At 34.1% G+C, this 20,148-nt stretch overlaps 2 protein-coding genes across 4 annotated transcripts; one reads left to right on the forward strand and one right to left on the reverse strand.

The window, feature by feature from the left end:
* The first annotated feature begins 278 nt into the window (after positions 1 to 278).
* Positions 279 to 8,773, forward strand: LOC126718344 (mRNA export factor GLE1-like). Of its 3 annotated transcripts, none has more exons than XR_007652890.1 (15): positions 279 to 444; positions 625 to 792; positions 1,405 to 1,533; positions 1,749 to 1,863; positions 2,180 to 2,328; positions 2,744 to 2,915; positions 3,400 to 3,604; positions 3,718 to 3,827; positions 4,063 to 4,133; positions 4,824 to 4,905; positions 5,648 to 5,722; positions 6,631 to 6,714; positions 7,695 to 7,826; positions 8,005 to 8,123; positions 8,213 to 8,325. XR_007652890.1 is itself a non-coding variant. In XM_050420479.1 (15 exons), coding segments are annotated over exons 1-15 (1,884 nt in total). In that variant the 5' UTR covers positions 279 to 442; the 3' UTR covers positions 8,480 to 8,773. The 3 variants fall into 3 exon arrangements, 2 of the variants coding, with proteins under 2 accessions (XP_050276436.1, XP_050276437.1); XM_050420479.1 differs by having other exon boundaries at positions 8,001 to 8,123; positions 8,213 to 8,773; XM_050420480.1 differs by having other exon boundaries at positions 1,752 to 1,863; positions 8,001 to 8,123; positions 8,213 to 8,773.
* Positions 8,774 to 10,786: 2,013 nt separating this feature from the next.
* Positions 10,787 to 17,287, reverse strand: LOC126718345 (E3 ubiquitin-protein ligase RGLG5-like). The gene is made up of 11 exons (XM_050420481.1): positions 16,480 to 17,287; positions 13,793 to 13,877; positions 13,579 to 13,719; positions 13,370 to 13,483; positions 13,152 to 13,249; positions 12,835 to 12,914; positions 12,631 to 12,736; positions 12,407 to 12,534; positions 12,066 to 12,309; positions 11,844 to 11,900; positions 10,787 to 11,718 (listed from the first exon to the last, which is right to left on the reverse strand). The coding sequence occupies exons 1-11, from the start codon at positions 16,768 to 16,770 to the stop codon at positions 11,638 to 11,640; spliced, it is 1,425 nt and encodes a 474-aa protein (XP_050276438.1). The 5' UTR covers positions 16,771 to 17,287; the 3' UTR covers positions 10,787 to 11,637.
* Positions 17,288 to 20,148: the final 2,861 nt, after the last annotated feature.

Raw genomic sequence — 20,148 nt, forward strand, 5'->3', positions numbered from 1 at the left:
ACAATCTGTCACTTTAAATTTATTGTGAAAATATTGAAAAAATGTTGTACACACCTCATTTCTCAATAATAATAATAAAAAGAGAAATGATATGAAATAAAGAGAGATGCTACGTTTACAACATTTTTACAACAAATCACAAATGGTTAGTTGTTATTGGTTTAAATTTGAAACTAATACTAAATTTTTTTTTTTCCAACAATAATAATCAATAACAACCTATCACTTAAAATTTGTCGTAAAAATATTGTAGTTTTATCATTTCTCTAAAATAAAACCCCAAAATCCCTAAATCAACGGCTCTATCTATCGTCCTCTTCCATTGAATACGAAATCCAGTGCACCCGATATTCTTCATTACTATATCACTCTGCGAACTCTTCAATTTCGGATTCATTCACCGTGAATCCCTCCTACTCCTTCAGGTTTTCAAATAACAATAATGTAAGTTTTAAGCTTTCTTCTCTTTCGCTCTGCTTAGCAGAACCCTCAAATTCAAATGTAAAATCTCTGAATTTCAAACAATTTTCATTGCGTAAAACTAAGATTACAATTCAATTTTAGGCTTCTCTCGTTGTTCTAATTAATGGGGTTTTTTTTTTTTTTTTTTGGGTATACAATTAGGGGTGTAATAAAGTTGGAACCTCGTTGTCCCCAAAGAATTGATGGAATGGCAATCGACCCTGAACCCCATTGGAAGTTTGATGCTTTATTATCAGAACTTAATTCATTGGAAACAAAGCTCAGTTCCTCTACTAATGTTCCTGCGCCTTTCACAAAATCGACGCCAAGGTATCACAATTTTTCAATGCTTTCTGTATATAACTGTACTTGGGTATTTGTGTAATGCCAAGAGATATTCAATTTCAAGGGTCTTTTCACTTTTTGGATTAGATGGTTTTTTGTATTTGGTGCTGTTCAAGTATAATTTGAAATTGAATTCTGTGTATAACTGCACTTGGGTAATTGTGTAATGCCAATAGATATTCAATTCAAGGGTGTTTCAATTTTTGGATTAGATGGTTTCTGTATTTCGAGCTGTTCAAGTATAATTTAAGAAGCACTAGTGTGTACTGTCTGAACTAATCTGCATTTTAGGAAAATGGGTTCTTTTTATTGATGCTTATAGATTTGTGACTAATGCAACTCATTTGTGATTGTTTTGCTTGTCTGAGTATGTTTTAATTCAAGGGTCTTTCACTTTTTGTATTCGATGGTTTCTGTATTTCGTGCCATTCAAGTATAATTTAAGAAGCACTAGTGTGTACTGTCTGAACTAATCTGCATTTTAGGAAAATGGGTTCTTTTTATTGATGCTTATATACTTGTGACTAATGCAACTCATTTGTGATTTTTTTTTTCATCTTCAACTCTGTTTATATATTTCTCCAATGGGAAGAGCAGTGGTAAAAGTTGTAAGCCTTTTATAATGCGTGTGTTTGAGGATGAGATTGACGATACTGACAGCGAAGGTGAGGAGGATCATAGTTCGGTGGCTGCAACACGGTTCAATTGCGATGCAATTTATTTGAGGTGCTAACTTCTTCTTCTTGTTTTCCTTTTAACATGGGAAAATTTGTTTGACGATATAAGATGTTCTTTTATGGGATTTTATTTGGTTGGAAATCTTTTCTTTTCTTTTTTAATTAATTACACATGATGCATTCAGATGGGAGGAATTGATATATTTTTTCTGCTAATAAAATATTCAATGATGGTGTTCATTTATTTTTACCTTCCAATGCCAGTAGTGATTCTGATGATGAGTCGACTTTTAAAGACCAATCCTACTTAATGGATGAAGTGCGAATAGTAGAAGGTGCTTTGTGTGAGCTAACCCATGAACATCACCTTGAAGATAAGGTATTTTTCTGTTTTTGATCGGTAAATGTTGCTCATGATGCTGATTGATATATTTTCCACAATATTATCTAGCAAATTGAAAATTATACATTACATTATGTATTATTTTAGAAACAACTTGAAAATTATGATCCTCTATTGAATGAGTTTGTATTAAACCTGGATGCAGAGAAATGAATGAATTTATCTTGTGTTTGGCCATTTTGAGTTGTCGTGGCTAGCAAAGAAACCCATCTTTTGATTTATGTCTGTTTTTAAATGTCTTGTTAATCTTTTCTGCTTGGTGCATAAACATAGTATTTCGATTGATGAGCAGGAGGAGATTAGGAACAAAATTTCTGCCTTAGAGACAGATTTAAGGAGTGGAAGTGAAAAGTCTACTTCTGCCCTTACTCAAGTTGAGAAATACAGAGAAGCAAGAAATGAAATGGATAGGAAACTTGATACTCAATACCAACGCAAGATGTAAGACAATTTTTTATTTCATGATATGGCATGCTTTATTTTAACAACATGGTTGAGCTTATTATCCTAGTTTCAGTAGTTTTCTTTCTGCTACCATTGTCTGTGACATTAAATTTCCTACCACTACTTTAGAATAGACCTATGAAGTAAAATGCATGCATGATATAATCTTTATAGTTGGTGATGTGTCAATCCCTTTATATGGATTTCATTCTCATAGATTTAATTTTGTTTGTTTCTATAAAAGATAGTAGAGACAAATGACGGAGGGAGGGATGGTTAGTTGAAATTGGAATTGTGTTGTGCATTTCTCATTCCCTAGTGGATTGATGGATGCTTGTTTTCCCCTTTTCTATTCTTCCCTCTTTTGGGGGTTCCAGAAATGTTTTTTGATAATTTCTTACAATCTTTGTAGTGCAGAAGCACTTGATAATCACTTGACTGCTGTTCAGCGGGACCATGAATTGAGATCACAAATAGAAGAAAGAAAAATAAGAAGTGACGCAGCTTATGAAGAGACCAAAAGAAGGGAAAAGGCTCTCCAAGAAGAAAAAATACGCCAAGAAAAATCTAAAGCAGAATCTGAGGTTTGTTGGCACCTTTAAGTCCTTTCACATTTTTCTGATAACATTTTCATATTTGTTTTTTTAGTCCTCCTCTATACATTTTACTCCTGTAGATATCCTTTGAAAAGCATAACAGAGTTATTGTGACAGCTCTTGGACTATGGGAAAACTGGAACTCCTTTGGCATTTTCTATGCCTTTTTTGCTTTCTGGGACTTCATTTCTGCACTTCATGCAAACATTTTCCATTAAACTACACAACACATGGTTATTTCCAACCCAAAATGCTTACTGTGCATGCCTTTCTACTTGTTTGTTTGATTGGAGCATTGTTTAGGGTCCGATATTTGTAATAAGTATCCATTTCTTCGTCAAATGCATTATGTTTGTCGCTACTTCTAATTGGTTTTCTGGTCACTTGGTGACAAAGTAGTTCTAGTATAGCTTAGCATTTCAAGGCAGATACCATCATCCTTCATAAGTAATAAAAATATATTGGAATGCAGGCCAGACTTAGAGCCGAGGAAGCAAAGAGAGCTGCTTTGGAAGCTGAGAGAAGAGCAGCTCTGGAAGCTGAGAGAAGAGCTGTGAAAGAAACTGCAGAAAGGCAAGCAATTGAGACCTCAACGAGAGTTGCTGCTAGGGCAGCACAAGAAGAAGATGCAAGACGCCAAATGAATGCTAATTCAGCAAAAAAATCACAATCAGCAAGTAATTTTTTTTCAAGTACTTGATAGATTGATTATACCATGCTTTGCACGTGTTGTTTAGTGAATTGTCTCATTTAATACTTTTGCCCTCACCAATTGGCAACGTGATGGTAGGTAATGTACTCTGGGCAGCAGAAAGTGCTCTAAATTTAGAACAGGCAAGAATACAGAAACTTAAAGAGGTAGATGAAGGAAACCGGGCTTTGAGGTTGACTTATAACAAGGTATTGCTAACACTACAGGGATTAAGTTTTGAAATATTGGAATTAGAATATATGTTTTCTTAAATTTTATTTTGGATGTATATATTAAAAAGATAATGCTATTACTCACACCTGGATACTGTTATTGTAGATTAGACTCTGATTTTGTGTCAATTATATTACTGAAGTCTAAGTTATAGGCTAAGTGACTTGCTTCCTTTATTTCAGTAGGTGACATGGTCTTATTTTTTGTCAGGATTTGAGCAGCTACGAAAAGCTTATTGGTAGGTTGATAAGACAAATAAGTGGATCGACGGAGGTTGTCCGGTGAGATGGATTTGAGTTTCACTTCAATCTAGTGAAACATTGCATTATCAATGAAATTTTTTGGTTTTCCTGTATTATCTGTATTACTGTACCTAAATTATGTTATCATGACGAGTATGAAACTGCTATCAATGTTTGCCCTTCACCCCAGCCAATCATGACATGTCACTGATATGAAGGACTTAGTTTTTGCTTGCCTTTAGAGTGGACTTCTGCCCTGGACTGCGTTGGACCAGACTAGCTGGTCAGACTAGTAAATTAAGTGCCAGCCCTTTTGGCCATTTTCCTTCTCCCCCCCCCCCCCCCCCCCCCCCTTCCTTTTTTTAATCATTGTATTATTCATGGCTTTGAACTAATAAAGTGATTGTTACTGATCACACTGGCTGATTTATGATCTGTCACTCATTAGTGAAGTTTGTAGTTGCTGCTTCAGCCTCTTTAGATAGAGTGAGGGTGTTTCCTATTTTTGAGATGATTTCTGTCTAGTTGCATGTTTTCTGTTCTAGTCAGCATGAACTAAGACACTTTATGGCTTTTGGCATGGTAGCATATTAAGAATTCTTCCTGAAGCTTCATTGTTAAAGAACTCAAATTCTGGTTTTATTCATGGCATTCAATTTGGTTGTAATTCTTCACCACAAAAGTAACTAATACTTTTGGATCTTGTTTGTATTGATTTACCACTTGCAGTGAAAAGTCACGTGAAATTATTAAGATTTTCAATGATCCTCATTGCCCTCAATCTGTCATGGTGGCAGCATTTGCAAAGCTGGTAATTTCATGAATCTGGCCAAAGACATGCTTTTGTGTTCTACCTAGATTCATTTTTGGATTGGATTGTTCAGAGAATGGAAGAACTAGACTGAAAGTTCTAGAACATGCATTTTTTTTATAAGTGGAACATGCATGTTAAACAAGCTTAAAGTTGGAAAATATGGGATTTTATTTGGTATCTGGAAAGAGTTTAAAAACAACTTTTAAAAAAAAGTTTAAAAAGAACATTTAGAATTAGATCATTATACTCTGTAACCATACACATCGAAACAATGAATAATGTAGAATTCAGAAATTAGGGTTAGCCAAGTCTAGAAATTCAGTTCTAACAACTATGAGCCCATGCATGGAGTTAGAGAATAAGCATTTAACAGTTTTCTTACTTTGTTAATGAAAGCAAATGATAGAGTATATGGACACGTACCAAACAAGAGATGCAACTGCTCCTTAATATTTCCATATAGAATCTTAATAGTATGAGATATCTGATGATAGGATTTAAATATTTGTTTCCTCTTATTTTAATACAACATTGGAGTCACTATTGAGAAGCTCTTCAGCTCATAATTTTTTGTCATTACATTTGATGGTCTTGGACATTCTGACTATCATGCTCTAGTGAAATTCAAACTGAAAGTTTTCTGTTACAGGATATTGACAGTAAAGTCTTTTAATTATGTTTTTTATAAGTAGACAGTAAACTTAAAGAGATAATATTATTCCCAATTTTGACATTACAGGTTGTCTCCCGTTGTACGAGCCCTAATACTGATGCTTTTGCGTGTGGGCATGTCATTGTTCTTGTTACCTCACAGGTAAAACACGTTTTATTCATTGTGTTTGAGGCTGGATGTTCATTAATGAGATCATTGGTTAGTGGCTGTTGGATGCTCTTGTGTTTTGCATTCTTCTATGCATTAGGATGCTACTCTGAGATTGTAAAATTAAAGGACTTGTTTCAAAACTTCAAGATATTGCAACGTTGAGGACTACTGCTTTTTAGGTTATTATTTACACATGAGATTAAAAAAAGGTATGCTCATCTGCCAGGGGTCATATCAGTTTGGTACAAATAGGAATGGTGTAATTGGTTGTGGTTAGGGTTTGATTTTGATGCATTTTAGGGATATCTCAATGAAACAAATTCTAGAGGCCTTCATGGAAGGCTTTCTTTCTGTATTCAATTGGAAGAAAGGTTTTGAAGTTCATGAATTTGGTTCAAATGACGGAGGAGGATAGCCTTCACAATGTAGCTCTTTTGTCATTTATAGTTTTATACATCTTGAAATAGACAATCAGACACAGATCTTTTACAAGCTCTCACACCAATCATTGGAATCACTGTAAATCTTAATCACAAGGAAGGTGCATATTGTTTCTTCCTATCTGTGTTTACTTGTGCTGCATGCAGGTGTGTTTTTAGAAAGCAATTGAATGGCCCTTTCCTTGAAATTTGTATTTATGTAATAATCTGGTTTTGTCATACCAAAGTAACTCATCATTCTAGTCACATTGGTTTCTGAATTTACTGAAGGATATAGAATTTTCTCTACAATTTGCTCAATAGGTTGCGATGCTGAACCAACCTACATTCTGATTTCTGAGTTGTTAGTCTGAAAGTCATATCAGGTCATTAATTAGGTCAGAGGAGGAATTAAACCTAGCTGCGGCTCTTGTACATAATTACATTTATTTGCTTATGTTTTTGTTATATATGAATCAGGTTCCACATGCAATGGATCTTCTTCTAGCTGAGTTCCACAGAGCCTGCATTTACACTGTTCCAAAGCATATAACATACTCAGAGGTGATGTTTATCAACTCGGAGAAGTCATTTATTAATGTTTTGTAGTGTCATGCTATGGTTATTTTGTGTTTGACTTTGACTGTGTTTTAAGGAATTTGTCATGTCATGTCATGTCACATTAGTATTGCATCTAGCCGAAGCCATGGCTTCAAGACCTACCGATGCATGTGTAAATTACCAATAAAAAAATTGCATTTAGAGGAAAAAGAAAAAACGAGCACCCTTATTTATCCTTATTTTGCATGCTTGCTTGACCTATGAATGGTTGATATGGAGTAAATTACCAATAAATCATTTATCTGCTAGATATTAAGTATGAGTTTTGGAGATTTGTTCTTCCTAATTGTCAAAAATTGCAAAATTGATTGAAATTTTTGATAGAGGAGAATTTCTGAGTTCAATATTCAATGTGATTTTTACATATGATTTAACTACTTAAAAGTCTCATCTGATGTAAATGTTCCTGCTTTATAATAGACTAGAAAAGGCCTGAGTGAGAGTACTGATTAAAACTGGATATAGTAGAGAACCAAATAGTGATCTGTTATCACTGCTGATCCTTGATGGTCACTGTGGAATGTTGAATAGTTATGTGAACAAGTGAATAACTTGTTTTTCATTCCATATTTCCATTCTTTCTTTTCTTGTTATTTCCCTTGTAAACATTCTTTTCACTTAAATTTTTTTTATTGGAGTGGCAGATTTTATATTTTGAATTGAATGGTAAATTTTACACACACACGTAGTTATTTTCCCAAATCTAACATGTTGAAAATGGTCCAAGTACGGCTTGGGAGAGTTTGAATTTGGCCAAATTTATCCTAATTTTGTGAATTATTTTTTTCTAGTCTATGACCAATCCAATAAATTACCAATGTTGAAAGTTTCAATTTCTTGGCCTATTGTTTGTTGCTGCTGTTTTTGTTTATGATTCTGCAGCTAATGCATGGAGCTTTATTAATTATATTTTCTTACTACAGTTGGCATTTGAATGTGAAGAGGCTTATTATCAGGCTCTTGGATACCGGGTAATTGACAGAAAGCTTGAGAACACTAAGGACTATTTGACACGGTTAGCATCCTACATGGAATTGTATGGAGCTCTAATTCAGGTTTGTAACAATGATCTTATGGTTTTGAATTTTGAGGTGTTGAAATTCTTTATTTTTCACAACGGGAAATTTATAAAACCCCAGCTTTATTGACATGGTACTATTGTCCACCTTTCCTTTGTCTCTTCATTCCTGAAAGAAAAAGCTTTTTACCAAGAATGATTGTTTTGGCAGACAGAAGTACAGGGTGTCCAGAACACACATGGCCTGAAAGAAGGCTGGGCATGGATTGCGAGGTTCTTAAATACTTTGCCTGCCAATAGATATACAGCGGTAGCACTGAGTGCCTTCCTGAAGGTAAGTTGATAGAGAAACATAATGCATACTTGCAAAACAATATTTGAAAGCCCTTTTAAGTCAAAAAATAAATATGTATGTTTTTACAGATGGCAGGGTTTGCTCTCTTCAGAAAATATAAATCTCAGTTCATGAAGGTACTGAGCAACATCTTGAACAACTTTCTGCAAGAATTGAAAGCATGTGAAGATCCAGGGTTAAATGCAACCATTCTGGAGATTCAATCCTACTTGGAGGATAAGAGGTTCCTTAAGGAGCCAGTGGGAAGGGCCCTGCAAAGTTCTTTGCTTTCAACTGTTAGTATTCCAGAAGGACCAGATCCAGATTACCACCGGTCATCAGGTAGATATTACTAGTATTTATTAGTAATCTAGATGTTATCACCTGGGTCTTAGGGGGTGAAAGTTCTTTTGAAGTCACTTATGTATGTTGTATCAGTTTCTCAAAACCCAAAAAAATGTATGTTGTATCTTTGCTCAGCTGTGTAACCATTGATAATGATCAGAAGGTTACAATTTTATCAGCTGCTGTTCAGTTTGAACTTCGTATAAGTAGCCTAATGAGTTTCATAACATCTCTTCTCCTTTTGTATATTTTATAGACAGTCTTGTTTTTTTGGGGCTAAGATATAGACTGTCATATTGTAACTCTATGAGGGATTCCTTCCAATGCTAATTAGGTTTCTCCTTTATTAATAAAATTTTCATGTTACTTATAAAAATATGAAAACAATATATATTGTTTCAATTGTTCATCAACAATTATAATTTTGGATAAAATATCATTTTCATCCCTAAACTATCACAAAAGTTCGTTTTTTGTCCCAAAATTTTTAAAAGTTTGTTTTTCACCCCTAAACTTTACAAAACGTTCTACTTTTAATCCTTTCGTTAATGCCCTTTAATTTATGTCCTATGTGGCATAATGGAGATCTGATGAGGTAATTGACTTGGACTAAACTATTTTATTTTAAAACATATGGACAAGTGGCTTATAATGATTCGTGCATGTGGATTAAATATTTTAGTGAGACAAATTTATCTTTCACACTACCTGTAGTTGTACATTATTCTTGATAGAAAATCCCCAATTGGAAACTCATCGCCCAAACGTTAAAACTGAATACCCAACGCCCAACACCTCCCAAAAGCTCACCTTATAGAAGAGAAGAAACGATTAAAAATTCCAAAGCTTAGAGAGAGAGCGCTTATAGCTTTATTTAATTTTAATCCACTCCAGGTCTACTGCTTCAACTGCAAACCCATTTTACAAGAAGTATTGCTGCACACATATAGCTCCAAATCAGGCAAAAGTTTTGAGACCCAAACTATAAAATACTTCAATTTTTAGCTCTGTTCAAGAAATTGTTGTTTATGCATATCCAAACTTATCAACTAATCAAGGTAGTGGGTTCCAAGTTATCTTTTCTTTTCAAATCTATAAGCAAATACAGAATGAAAGGATTTTTGTCAACCAAGGGCTTGAGATTTCATTGGGCTCGGGTGTACGGGTTAGTGCCACTGTATCTTGTTTTTGTTGCTGGCAACAAGATCTCTTCTAGGAGAAGCTAGGTGCAGTTGGTCGTGAGAACAGGGAAGAAAGAATCATTAAAAGGGGTAAATTTGTCTCACTAAAGTATTTAATCCATATGTACAAATCATTGTGAGCCACGTGTCCATATTTTTTAAATAAAATGGTTTAATCCAAGTTAGTTACCACATCAATACTCCATTAGGCCACATAGGACATAAACTAACAGACATTAACAGAAGGATGAAAAGTAGCACACTTTGCAAAGTTCAAGAATGAAAAACAAACTTTTGAAAGTTTAGGGACGAAAAACAAGCTTGTGTGAAAGTTTAGAGACGAAAATGATATTTTACCCTATAATTTTTCACGCTTCCTTCTATTGTAATTAAGTTGGCGAATTTTCTTACGTTCAAATTCACATGCGTAGGCCTTTTCAGAAAATTCTAATGGTCAAATCCTATCGCCGCACTTGTTCAGCCATATTGCAATTTCTCTTTCGAAATTAAATTCTAAATGGTCAAATCCTATCGCCTCACTTGTTCATCCATATTGCAATTTCTCTTTCAAATTGGCTGTTTCCAAGGATTTCAGGGTCCCAAAATGTAACCTATTTATGAGTGATGTTATAGCAAAGCATTTTTCACAATAAATTTCACAACAGTTAAATTGACCGATTTTTATTGACACCACCACTTTGTTATCCGCATTCACTTGTCACATTGATAGTTTGTGAAATCATTTGACTCTAGACTTTTGAAACCTTTATTTTAGGACATGCTGAGTTCCTCACAAAAGTGGGACTCTTTTCTAGATTATGTGATGGAATAGGTCCAAGTCTGGTGCAGGACCTGATGTTCATCGAGTTATAGATACAGAAACAGGAGCATATGCTTAAGTTTTAGAGATGATAGTAGTCACATTACCTTAATTTCCTCTAATTAGACGTTAATAAAGGGCCTCCTACGTTTTGCTAATCATGCATCAAAAGTTACAAGTCATCATTCTCTTGTTGTACAGGCTTATTCCCAACATTTCTGAATATGAGGGAGCTGTGTCATCAATGTTTTCACCATCATACAGCAACCACCTATTTTAAGTAACACGCATGGAATTATCACACACCAAAAAGCAGAGATGCCAAGTAGCAATATCCATAAACTCAAATATTGTCTTTACAATCCTGAACTGAAATTCATGTACATCAAAATTAAATCAAATCACGAACGAATCCTGCTATCAAACTGGATCTTAGTTTTACATTCCTCGCTAGTATACATGCTTACAACCAAAACATAAAAACAAAGACGGAAAAGAAATCATCTTACCAAAAAGGGTGAAAAAGAATAATAAATAAAAAAAATGAACCGTGCCTAACTCGTTCTATCAACAGGCCTGAACAGGCAAATCATATCCTAATTTGTTATGGTTCTTAATTAAGCAGCTTCTGTATAAAGCAATAAGCAGAAGATTCAATGGAAAAGAGACTCTGCTGGCCAGTTTTTCAAATGACCTTCGGAAAATTTCTCTTTTGTCATCAAGATAACCCCACTTGTCTTGATCTCACGCTAAGACTAATGCAATACTTTCACATCAGATTGTCTTAGCCCAATGCACATCCCAAAATTTCTCCATCTCTGATAGAGGTCATCTAACATCATTCAAATTGGACATAATTTTCAAACTGTTTGGAGGAGAGTCCTTCGGACCAAGTACATCACATCTCAAAAGACAATCCACTTGTACTTTGGTCACATGATCTACTTTGTCATGTGACTTGTTTAAATGATTTAATGAATCACATGATTTAAAACACATGGATGATCTTCTGAACTGTCATGTAATTCCTCCGTTTGGAGAAAACTTTGTCCTTTGATAAAGTTGCTCTTCAACAGCAAAGCTTTGCTACGTCTAAAGCACAATTGTTGCCTTATCAAACTAAACACATGAGAGAAGAAATAGACTCAGAGATGTGCAGAAAAGCTGATTAGTAGAGCCTTATTCTAGTCTCGATTGCACGCCGGCAAATCGGGCACACTTCAAGGTCTTCCCCACAATCACAACAAGTCTGCCACATAAAAGTGAAAGGAAACTATTAAAAACGGAGAGAGAGAAAATCTATTATGTAAATATGGTTCTTCGATTTAACCTCAAGGTCCCTATAAAACAGCAAAGGAATGCAGTGTAGTTTACCTGATGTCCACAACCAAAGGCCATGTTCTTTGCATTAGTAAGACAAATGGGGCAAACCTGTATAAGTTCACCACAAATAGATTAGTAATCTTGGTGTTGGTGGTGATGACAAAAATACTAAAGAACAACAGCAACTATTATCTATTTCCTTAATAACTATGCAAGGAAGGAATATTTAATAAAAACAAAGCATTTTACTTTTTGGAGAACACTCAAAAATACCTGATTGTCATAATGAGAACTTGATGATGGAGCTGTTTCAACTGGTGCATCATATCCAGTATAAGGAGGATCATACCCGCTATAAGGATGTGCACGCTGCTGAAAACTATTTGAACGCTGCTGAAAACTATTTGTGCGCTGCTGAAAGCTGCTTGAACGCTGATTTTTCGAGTTGCTGCTAGAATTCACACCATAAAGAGGTGGAGGAAGAGGAACCCTCTCTGGAGCATTTCCCCTCTGTCTACTGCTTTAACAATGGGAAAAGGTGAATGTTAATTTCTACATAACTATGCATAAAAACTGGACCTGAAAAATCTTAAATATTAAAATCCAAACATTACCCTAATAAGCCAAGCTCAATAGTTGCTTTATATTGAGCAGGTATTTCCATTAAGGCTGCAAGAGCGAATTCAGTCTCTTTTCTAGAAGGATCGACATTCTTTGACATGATTTCTGTGAAATTGACGAACTAGATGCACAAACAAAAGCACGCCTTTCCAATTAAGTACACATTCAAGGACATGACATCAAAATCTTGGTAACTAAATCAGCAACCATTGCTTACCTGGAAATTATCAAAGGCTCGAGCAGGGATGTTATCATCAAATTCCCTCATCATGTCCCAAGGCCCATCTCCGACCCCCACCAAAATTATTGACAAAGGATACTCACTGCAATTAAATTATCATATGAGAAACGCAGGTTGGCAACCAGCAGTACTGAGTTGTCAAATTTTTTTTTTTTTGATAAGTAGCTGTCAAATATTTACCTTGCTTGTACAATTGCATTTATCGTCTTTTGTTCTTGTGGGCTGAGCTGGCCACGCTGAGTATCAACACTTCTTGTTACCTAACAAAGCAGGCAGTTCTGTGAGGCACAAGTCCTAATATTGATATTATTATAGAGGAATCCTCGCACTAAAATAAACTTGTTCAGCTTTAGCAAAGCAAGACACATGTTTTTGCTTGGGAAGACAGAAATAAGGATATAGTAGTCAGATAACCTCAAATTTGAAATCCACAGAAAGCTAAATTTCATTTTGGACCACCCAAAAAAAAAATAAAATCTGAATTTGAGGTGAATTACCTGCCCATCAGCAATTATCACCAAAACATGGTACTGGCCACTACTTTGCTCAACGGTTGTAATGGCCATCTCAATAATTGGAGCAAAAGATGTTGGCCCTGCCATCAAGTGAAAAAATAGTAAGAAGGTGCACTAAAAACCTATTGGTTGAATTTCAAGAACACTGAATAGAATATATATATATATATATAGGTCACTGGGATGAACAGATGCAGCACCTGCAAGTCGAAGGTTAGGGACAATTTCTTTGTATTGCATCAGCACTTCCTCAAATCCATTGCAAGCACTCTCGTCTGGATAGAAACTGAAGACATCTGTATCATGTGTTGATGCTGCCAAAATATGTAAAGACAATTAACATCATTATAGTCCAAACATTATATCAAGATAAAAAGAATGTTCAAGACCATGCTTCATATGAAATTACCATCGCCAAATCCATAACAGGGAATTAAGTTATCCTCATCGAAAGCAGATAAAGTTTTTCCAATAATTGATATTGCTTGTTCATAGGGATTTTGACCATTTCCAATGTGATGTAAGCTTCGTCGGTTGAATGACCTAGCACCTAAATTATGAAGAAAGATAAGCACACTGCATGCCAAGATATACAACTTATAAGCATTGAGATGAGGTTGAACCTGTCCACTCGTTACTCTTTGTGAAATCAATACCAACAATTAGATTAGAAGACTCCAGGCCAGCATTTGCAAGAGCAGCAGTAACCTGCGGTCAATCATTCTCATTAATCACCAAGAGGATGAAAACTTTGCGAATCATTTGGCAATCAAGATGTTCTAAAGTAGGCACGGACATATATCAATGATGCAATCAGAGCTCGAGACTGAGGTAAACAAGCAAGACAAGGAAAGAATGAAAGGTACCAACAAATAAAAGAGCTACACAACCAAGTGCATAAAATGATACATTATTTGGTTATCATGCCATATTTTACTACTGGCAAGTAAAGCTGGCTCTAATTGAAGAGACAAGCCTAATGTAAATTTTTTTCTCAGAACAAGGCCAGCTCCTAGTTAAAATAGTCATAGCTGATTATTTACCAGAATTTTTCAAGATTGATTTGTTTATACAAGAGGCATGCAACTGCTCAAACAATTGATATATTTTTTTTTTTTGATAGGTAATAAGAATATTATTAAAACAAACTAAAAAACAGACGAAAGCCAATACAAGGTGTTCATGACGGTGAACACAAGGAAAAGCAATAAACAAAACAAACAGCAAACAACAAACAGGAAAAAACTTAAAGAGCAATACTAAGAGAAGAAATAAACTCTAAGATAGTGGAGCATTCCGAGAAGCCCCAACACCTAGACCGATCAAATAAAGTCTTTTGGCAAAGAGCTTGTAATTGAACCAAGGATTTCTCGGTGTCCTCAAAAGAGCGCCGATTTCTTTCCGTCCAAACAATCCACATCAAACAGTCAAAAACCATATTCCAAATCTCTGAATTAAATTTTCCCAGCCAAAAACTCCAACAATACACCAAGCTTTCCACAGAGCCTGGCATGACCCAATGAATCCCAAAGATCTTAAGCATATAAACCCACAGAGAGTGAGCGACCGGACAATGGAGGAGAAGTGTCATTCCCACCACCCATAGGGATCCGAGATTGAATGAACTCAAGGAAAGATAAGGCAGCCCCTAATTCCCTTTCATGAAAATTCCTATGAAATCTCAAATTCCAGAATCTATCGATACCACCCTCTTGGTAGCATAAAACATCAGAAATGCAAGCTTCCTTGTCATTAGAACACACATACAACTGAGGATAGAGCCTATTAAGCGTGTTATCTCCAACCCACTTATCATGCCAAAAAAGAATACGAGAGCCATCCCCCACTACTAAGGACACATGGTTGGAAAAACTCTCCCAACCATCATGAATACCACGCCACGGACCACATCCGTGGGCCCTTCTACAAATTTTAGTACTCCACCCCCCCTTGACCCTCACCAATTGATATTATAGTCACATTTGTCCTAATTTTGAAGATCTGAAGGAAGCAATTACGAGAGCTCTAGGGAAAAAAAAAAAATTTAATCTTTCACCTCTCAACATCATAATCAATGCAAGTAGTGCCAAAAGCAAATGGTAATAATATTACAAGGAATAGAGCATGGAAACCTCCTCATACTGAAGAAACTACAGGTCACAATTTCCAGTTGTTGACTTCAGAAATAAATGACAGGTTTCAAAGCTATCGGCCAAAATATAACTTTCCAGCTTAATACGAGTACAAAACTCGAAAAGCCAAGGGTTACTTTTACAACACCCTAACTTTAAGGTAGGGGCTGAGAAAATCAAGCAGCCAGAGGTTTACCATTGTTAAAATGCTATGAGAGTACAATCACTTGTCATAGCTAGAGAGAGAGAGATGGAAAAATTAGCTTATGAGACCGGCTTATACAGTGCACCCCTCATAATATATGAGTCCCGCAGATTTGTAGGGTAAGGAAGATGCCGTATAAACCGCCTTGCAAGATACTCTCTCAAAAGCCTCTTAGCCATGGAACTATAGTTGTCACAGGGAAAGATACAATTGGGGAGAAACAAGTGGGAAAAGTACTTAATATTGAGCAAAGTACAAATTTTAAAAGAGCAAACACTCTTCTTCTTCCTCCATCCACCCCTCTCCCCCCCACTCCACCAAAAAAAAAAAAAAAAAAAATCTTGGATCTATAAATTCATGTCAGAAATACAATAGAAGATTTGAACATCCAGAGATTTAATGAATCTCAGATGGGAATTGTTGAACACATATCAGAATCAAAGATTTTAATCATTTTTCCCAAAAGAGAAATAGTTTAACACAAAAACCTGAGGATATACATGTCTCCTATACTCTCCCAAGATTTCAATCCTTCAATTAACTGGAGAAAAAAATAAATAAATAACAGAAGCTTATTTTTTTTCCTTTCACATGAGAATTGAAACCACTCTTATTATGGTCCGTTCACATACCTTTAAAAATATCTCGGAATATGCTTATGTTGACAAACTGAGAGGCCAGCAAGGCTTTAATTGTCACCTCTAGTTCAAACACAATATATTCTACTTGTTTGACCATACTTAAAAATCTTTGGATCAAGCATGCACATACTAATATATAGATAACACATGTAAAATTTTCTGGAAACTTCTACTCCTTTTATGTTTCAAGATTGTAAAGTGCATAGGCAATTTGTTGTATTAGTACCAAAATTCCATACAAGACACCAAACAAAAAAAACAAAACACAAAAACAGATGGTCTTTAAAGTAGTAGAGAAAATCACAAACATAAATACTGCATATGGGTCTAACCTCATCTAAGGACCTGTAGTTATCAGCAATCCTCGAGTATTTTCTATCCAATTTTCTGTGCGGTTGTGCCACTGGTATCTCTGACCCATAATTATAAGATGCTTGGGATCCATAACTAGAAGATGGTGGTGGTTGCCCATGTTGATGCTGTGGCGTATAATTATATGAACTCTGCTGATGATATGGGGTTTGTGGAGGATACCCATATTGTTGATTATATGTTGAAGAACTCGCAGACCCATATGATGGAAACTCTCTCCTACCTGACCCTTTCGAACTTTTACTACCCATCTTCAAAAAAATAGTACAAACAGAAACTTAGATTCAATCTATTTATTATTTATTGTTCATTAGCAAAAGCTTAAGCCAAAACTCCTTGACCTTCAAAGTTTTGGTCAACAACCTCGTTTACAAGCAAAATACAAATACTCGGCAACTTCTGAATCTTGGTGTATTCAAAAAGGACACAAACATTTAACACAACAAGTGTCTTTCAAATAGAATGACAACAAATGTGAAAAAAGATAATGAATTTTCAAACCACTAATATGGAACAAAGACCAAAAAAACAGCGGCGAAACACGACCGAGTCTAAAAACGCCGACCATCGACGAAACCCATATCGTAGAACGTTACGCACTTCGTGAATTTTCAGGTAAATTACATGAACAGCGAAGAACAGTCACAACTGGGGTTCTCATTATTATAGATAACGTGCAAGAGACTAGTAATATTATGATTTCTACAATTTAATCAATATTTTAAACGAAAATTGAGGCTGTAACTTGTATCTAGAATATACTAAAACTATATATTATATCATTATTATAGGCCTAGACTCACGGGCAAGTAATTTTATTTTTTATATTATATAATCATGAGCAAGTTTAATTTGACAACTAGGCAAGCTATTATATAGTCTTTATAGTCAACTACAACTTTTTTCCATCCACCGTTCTAAATTTCCATTACAAGTTGTTTGAACTTTTAGTAGAAATTTTAAAGATAACAGCCTTTATAATAATAAATTATTATCACCCATGCTAATCTTAATCTAGTGGATTTCTAGAATCTTGATCCTAGAGTGCATTACACATTTCGCAAAATTATTATTGACTTTTTTTTTTTTTGAGAAACTATTATTATTGACTTTAATTGTTATGTTTAAAACTCAAGACATTGACCCTAAATGCAAGGCCATTACCCTCATTTGTAATGAAATTTAATTATTAAAAAATCATTGTATTTCTAATTTTTTTTTCATTGTGATAAACACTTTTTTTTATTAGAATATTAAATATCTTTAACACACACGAGAAGAGTTCTCGTGGAAGAAACTTTAAAGAAACTTACAGTGGTGTATATTCAAAAGGGTCTAATTGTGACAAATTCTTAATTAATGTTATGGAGGCATTTAATTCTCTATAATGTGTCCCTGATATGATAAACATTACAATAATGTGGCATTAAGATTTTTTATTTATTTTATTTTTTCTAACATTATTATAATCTAAAATCACAAAATATATCACATCACCTTAATCTCATCACCTTTCTAACCAATGTAATATTATATTCCTGTATTGAGATTATATAAAAGTAAGATTACAAAAATCAAATGTAATATAACAGCGTAATGTAACATCATGGTAAATCAAACAGTCTGTATAGAAGTTTTAATGTAACTCAATTAACAACTTTTAATGTTTCCTATAGAAGTTTCTAGGATTCAAATTTTTCTTTCCCAACTATTGAATTATAAAATTAATTTAAAAAAAAAAAAAAAAAAAACCTCTTAAATCACAATTGTGCCTATTTGGTATTCCATTTTAATTAAAATCGTACATTTTCATAATATAGTTTTTCTATATTGCACTTCTTTTTTTGGTAAATATAGCTTTTTCAAATAATTAATATTCAAAAAATAATAATAAATTGTCCAAATTAGCTGTCCATACACCTCTTATGATTGAGTTAAGAATTGCCATTTTAATGGTTCCACCACAATTTGTTTGTTTGCAGATTGTAATGTCGTTTGTAATTGACAGGAATGAGTTTTTAAAGAATAAGAGCATCTTTTACCATAATTCAATCACATCACATTGCAAATTATGTGCGATGGAAGGTTAGTAATGGCATAATGGGTCGATATGGACCTCTCATACCTTTGTCACATCATATAAATAAGTGTGAACAAAATTACAAGAAAAATAAAATGTGTCCCTATAAAAGAAAAAATATCTTGTGAGATTTATACAATATGTCTACTTCTAGGGGCGGAGCTACATGGGGAGGGCCTTTCCCCCCTCCCCCAACTATTTGAGTTGATCCAATAATGTTTTTAAAAAAAATTGTCCAATTTGTCTAGTAGTTATAGAAAACATATTGTTTCTCAAATTCATTTTTATGGTAAAATGTGTTCTCGTATTTTTTAAAGTTTTAGATCATTTATGTCTTTAAACACTTCATTAATTCAATTGAAAATTTTTTACTCACAATGGTAGACAATTTGGTAACTTATATGGAAAATGAAAATTGTAAGGATTTCACTATGGAAGATGGTGAAAGATTAATTTAATTCTATGAAACATTTAATTTTAAGGATTCATTATGAAAGATACTAATTTTTTGTGTATGTGTATATATACATGTGTGTATGTATATAAAAGTTTGTATAGACTAATAAATTAACAAACAAATCGGCCCCCCAAACAAAAATTTCTAACTTCGCACCTGTCAACTTCATGCTAGATGGTTTCTCAACACTTGTGGAACACATATATTGTGACTTGTGAGATCGCTATGTATATACTTTTCTCTCCTATGAAAATTTTCCCTATGCATTAGAATTTCTTAAAAGTGATGGTTTGGTAAGGTTTGGTAGGGTTCTAGTCTCCTATAGTCCTACGTGAATGTCTAATTTTCAAATAATTTTTTGGGAGAGATAGTGGAAACAACATGTCAATTTGGTTTTAATTGGATGATAAAAAGTCTTGAGTCTAAAACACTAAAGTATCATGGGTAACTTCTCAGCAAAAGCCAAAAGGAAAGAAAAAGAGATTGTGACTTGAGGATTAGAAATGGTCATAACTCACTAGGAGTGTGACAGTGGCATTTGCCCAAATAATTTGGAAGATATGTGGATTCTTTGGTAGCTGATGCCGACAATTTGATATTAGGGATCCACACCTTTTAAAAGTCTATAAACTACTTTTATTGATTTTCAATTGAGCCAATCACTAATATCAATATTTTATCTACTACTAACAATTTGCCATATAAGAAATTATGATTTTTTTTTTTTTTTTTGGTGTCTATAAACTTTTTCTAAAATTCATTCTATCCACTGAATTTTCTTTCAAACAGTGATTATAATCTATTTAAACCTATTTAATAGTTATGTAACTGTTTTTTTTTTATTAAATGTAATTGATTTATTTAGATGATTAATATTTAATACTAACAATTTTTTAGTTAAAACAATATAAAGTTTTATTTCTCACGGAAATTTCCAACAAGTCCTTAATAAATTAAGATTATAAATACTTATTTTCATGCTTAAATTCAAGAAGTAATTCAATTAGCAGCCATGTCTTTTTAATTGTTATAATAACTAGTATTATGCTCGTGCAATGAATGACTTAATCATAATTATATGTAAATTATTTC

Source organism: Quercus robur, chromosome 3 (assembly GCF_932294415.1).
Source record: "Quercus robur chromosome 3, dhQueRobu3.1, whole genome shotgun sequence".
Lineage (NCBI taxonomy): Eukaryota > Viridiplantae > Streptophyta > Magnoliopsida > Fagales > Fagaceae > Quercus > Quercus robur.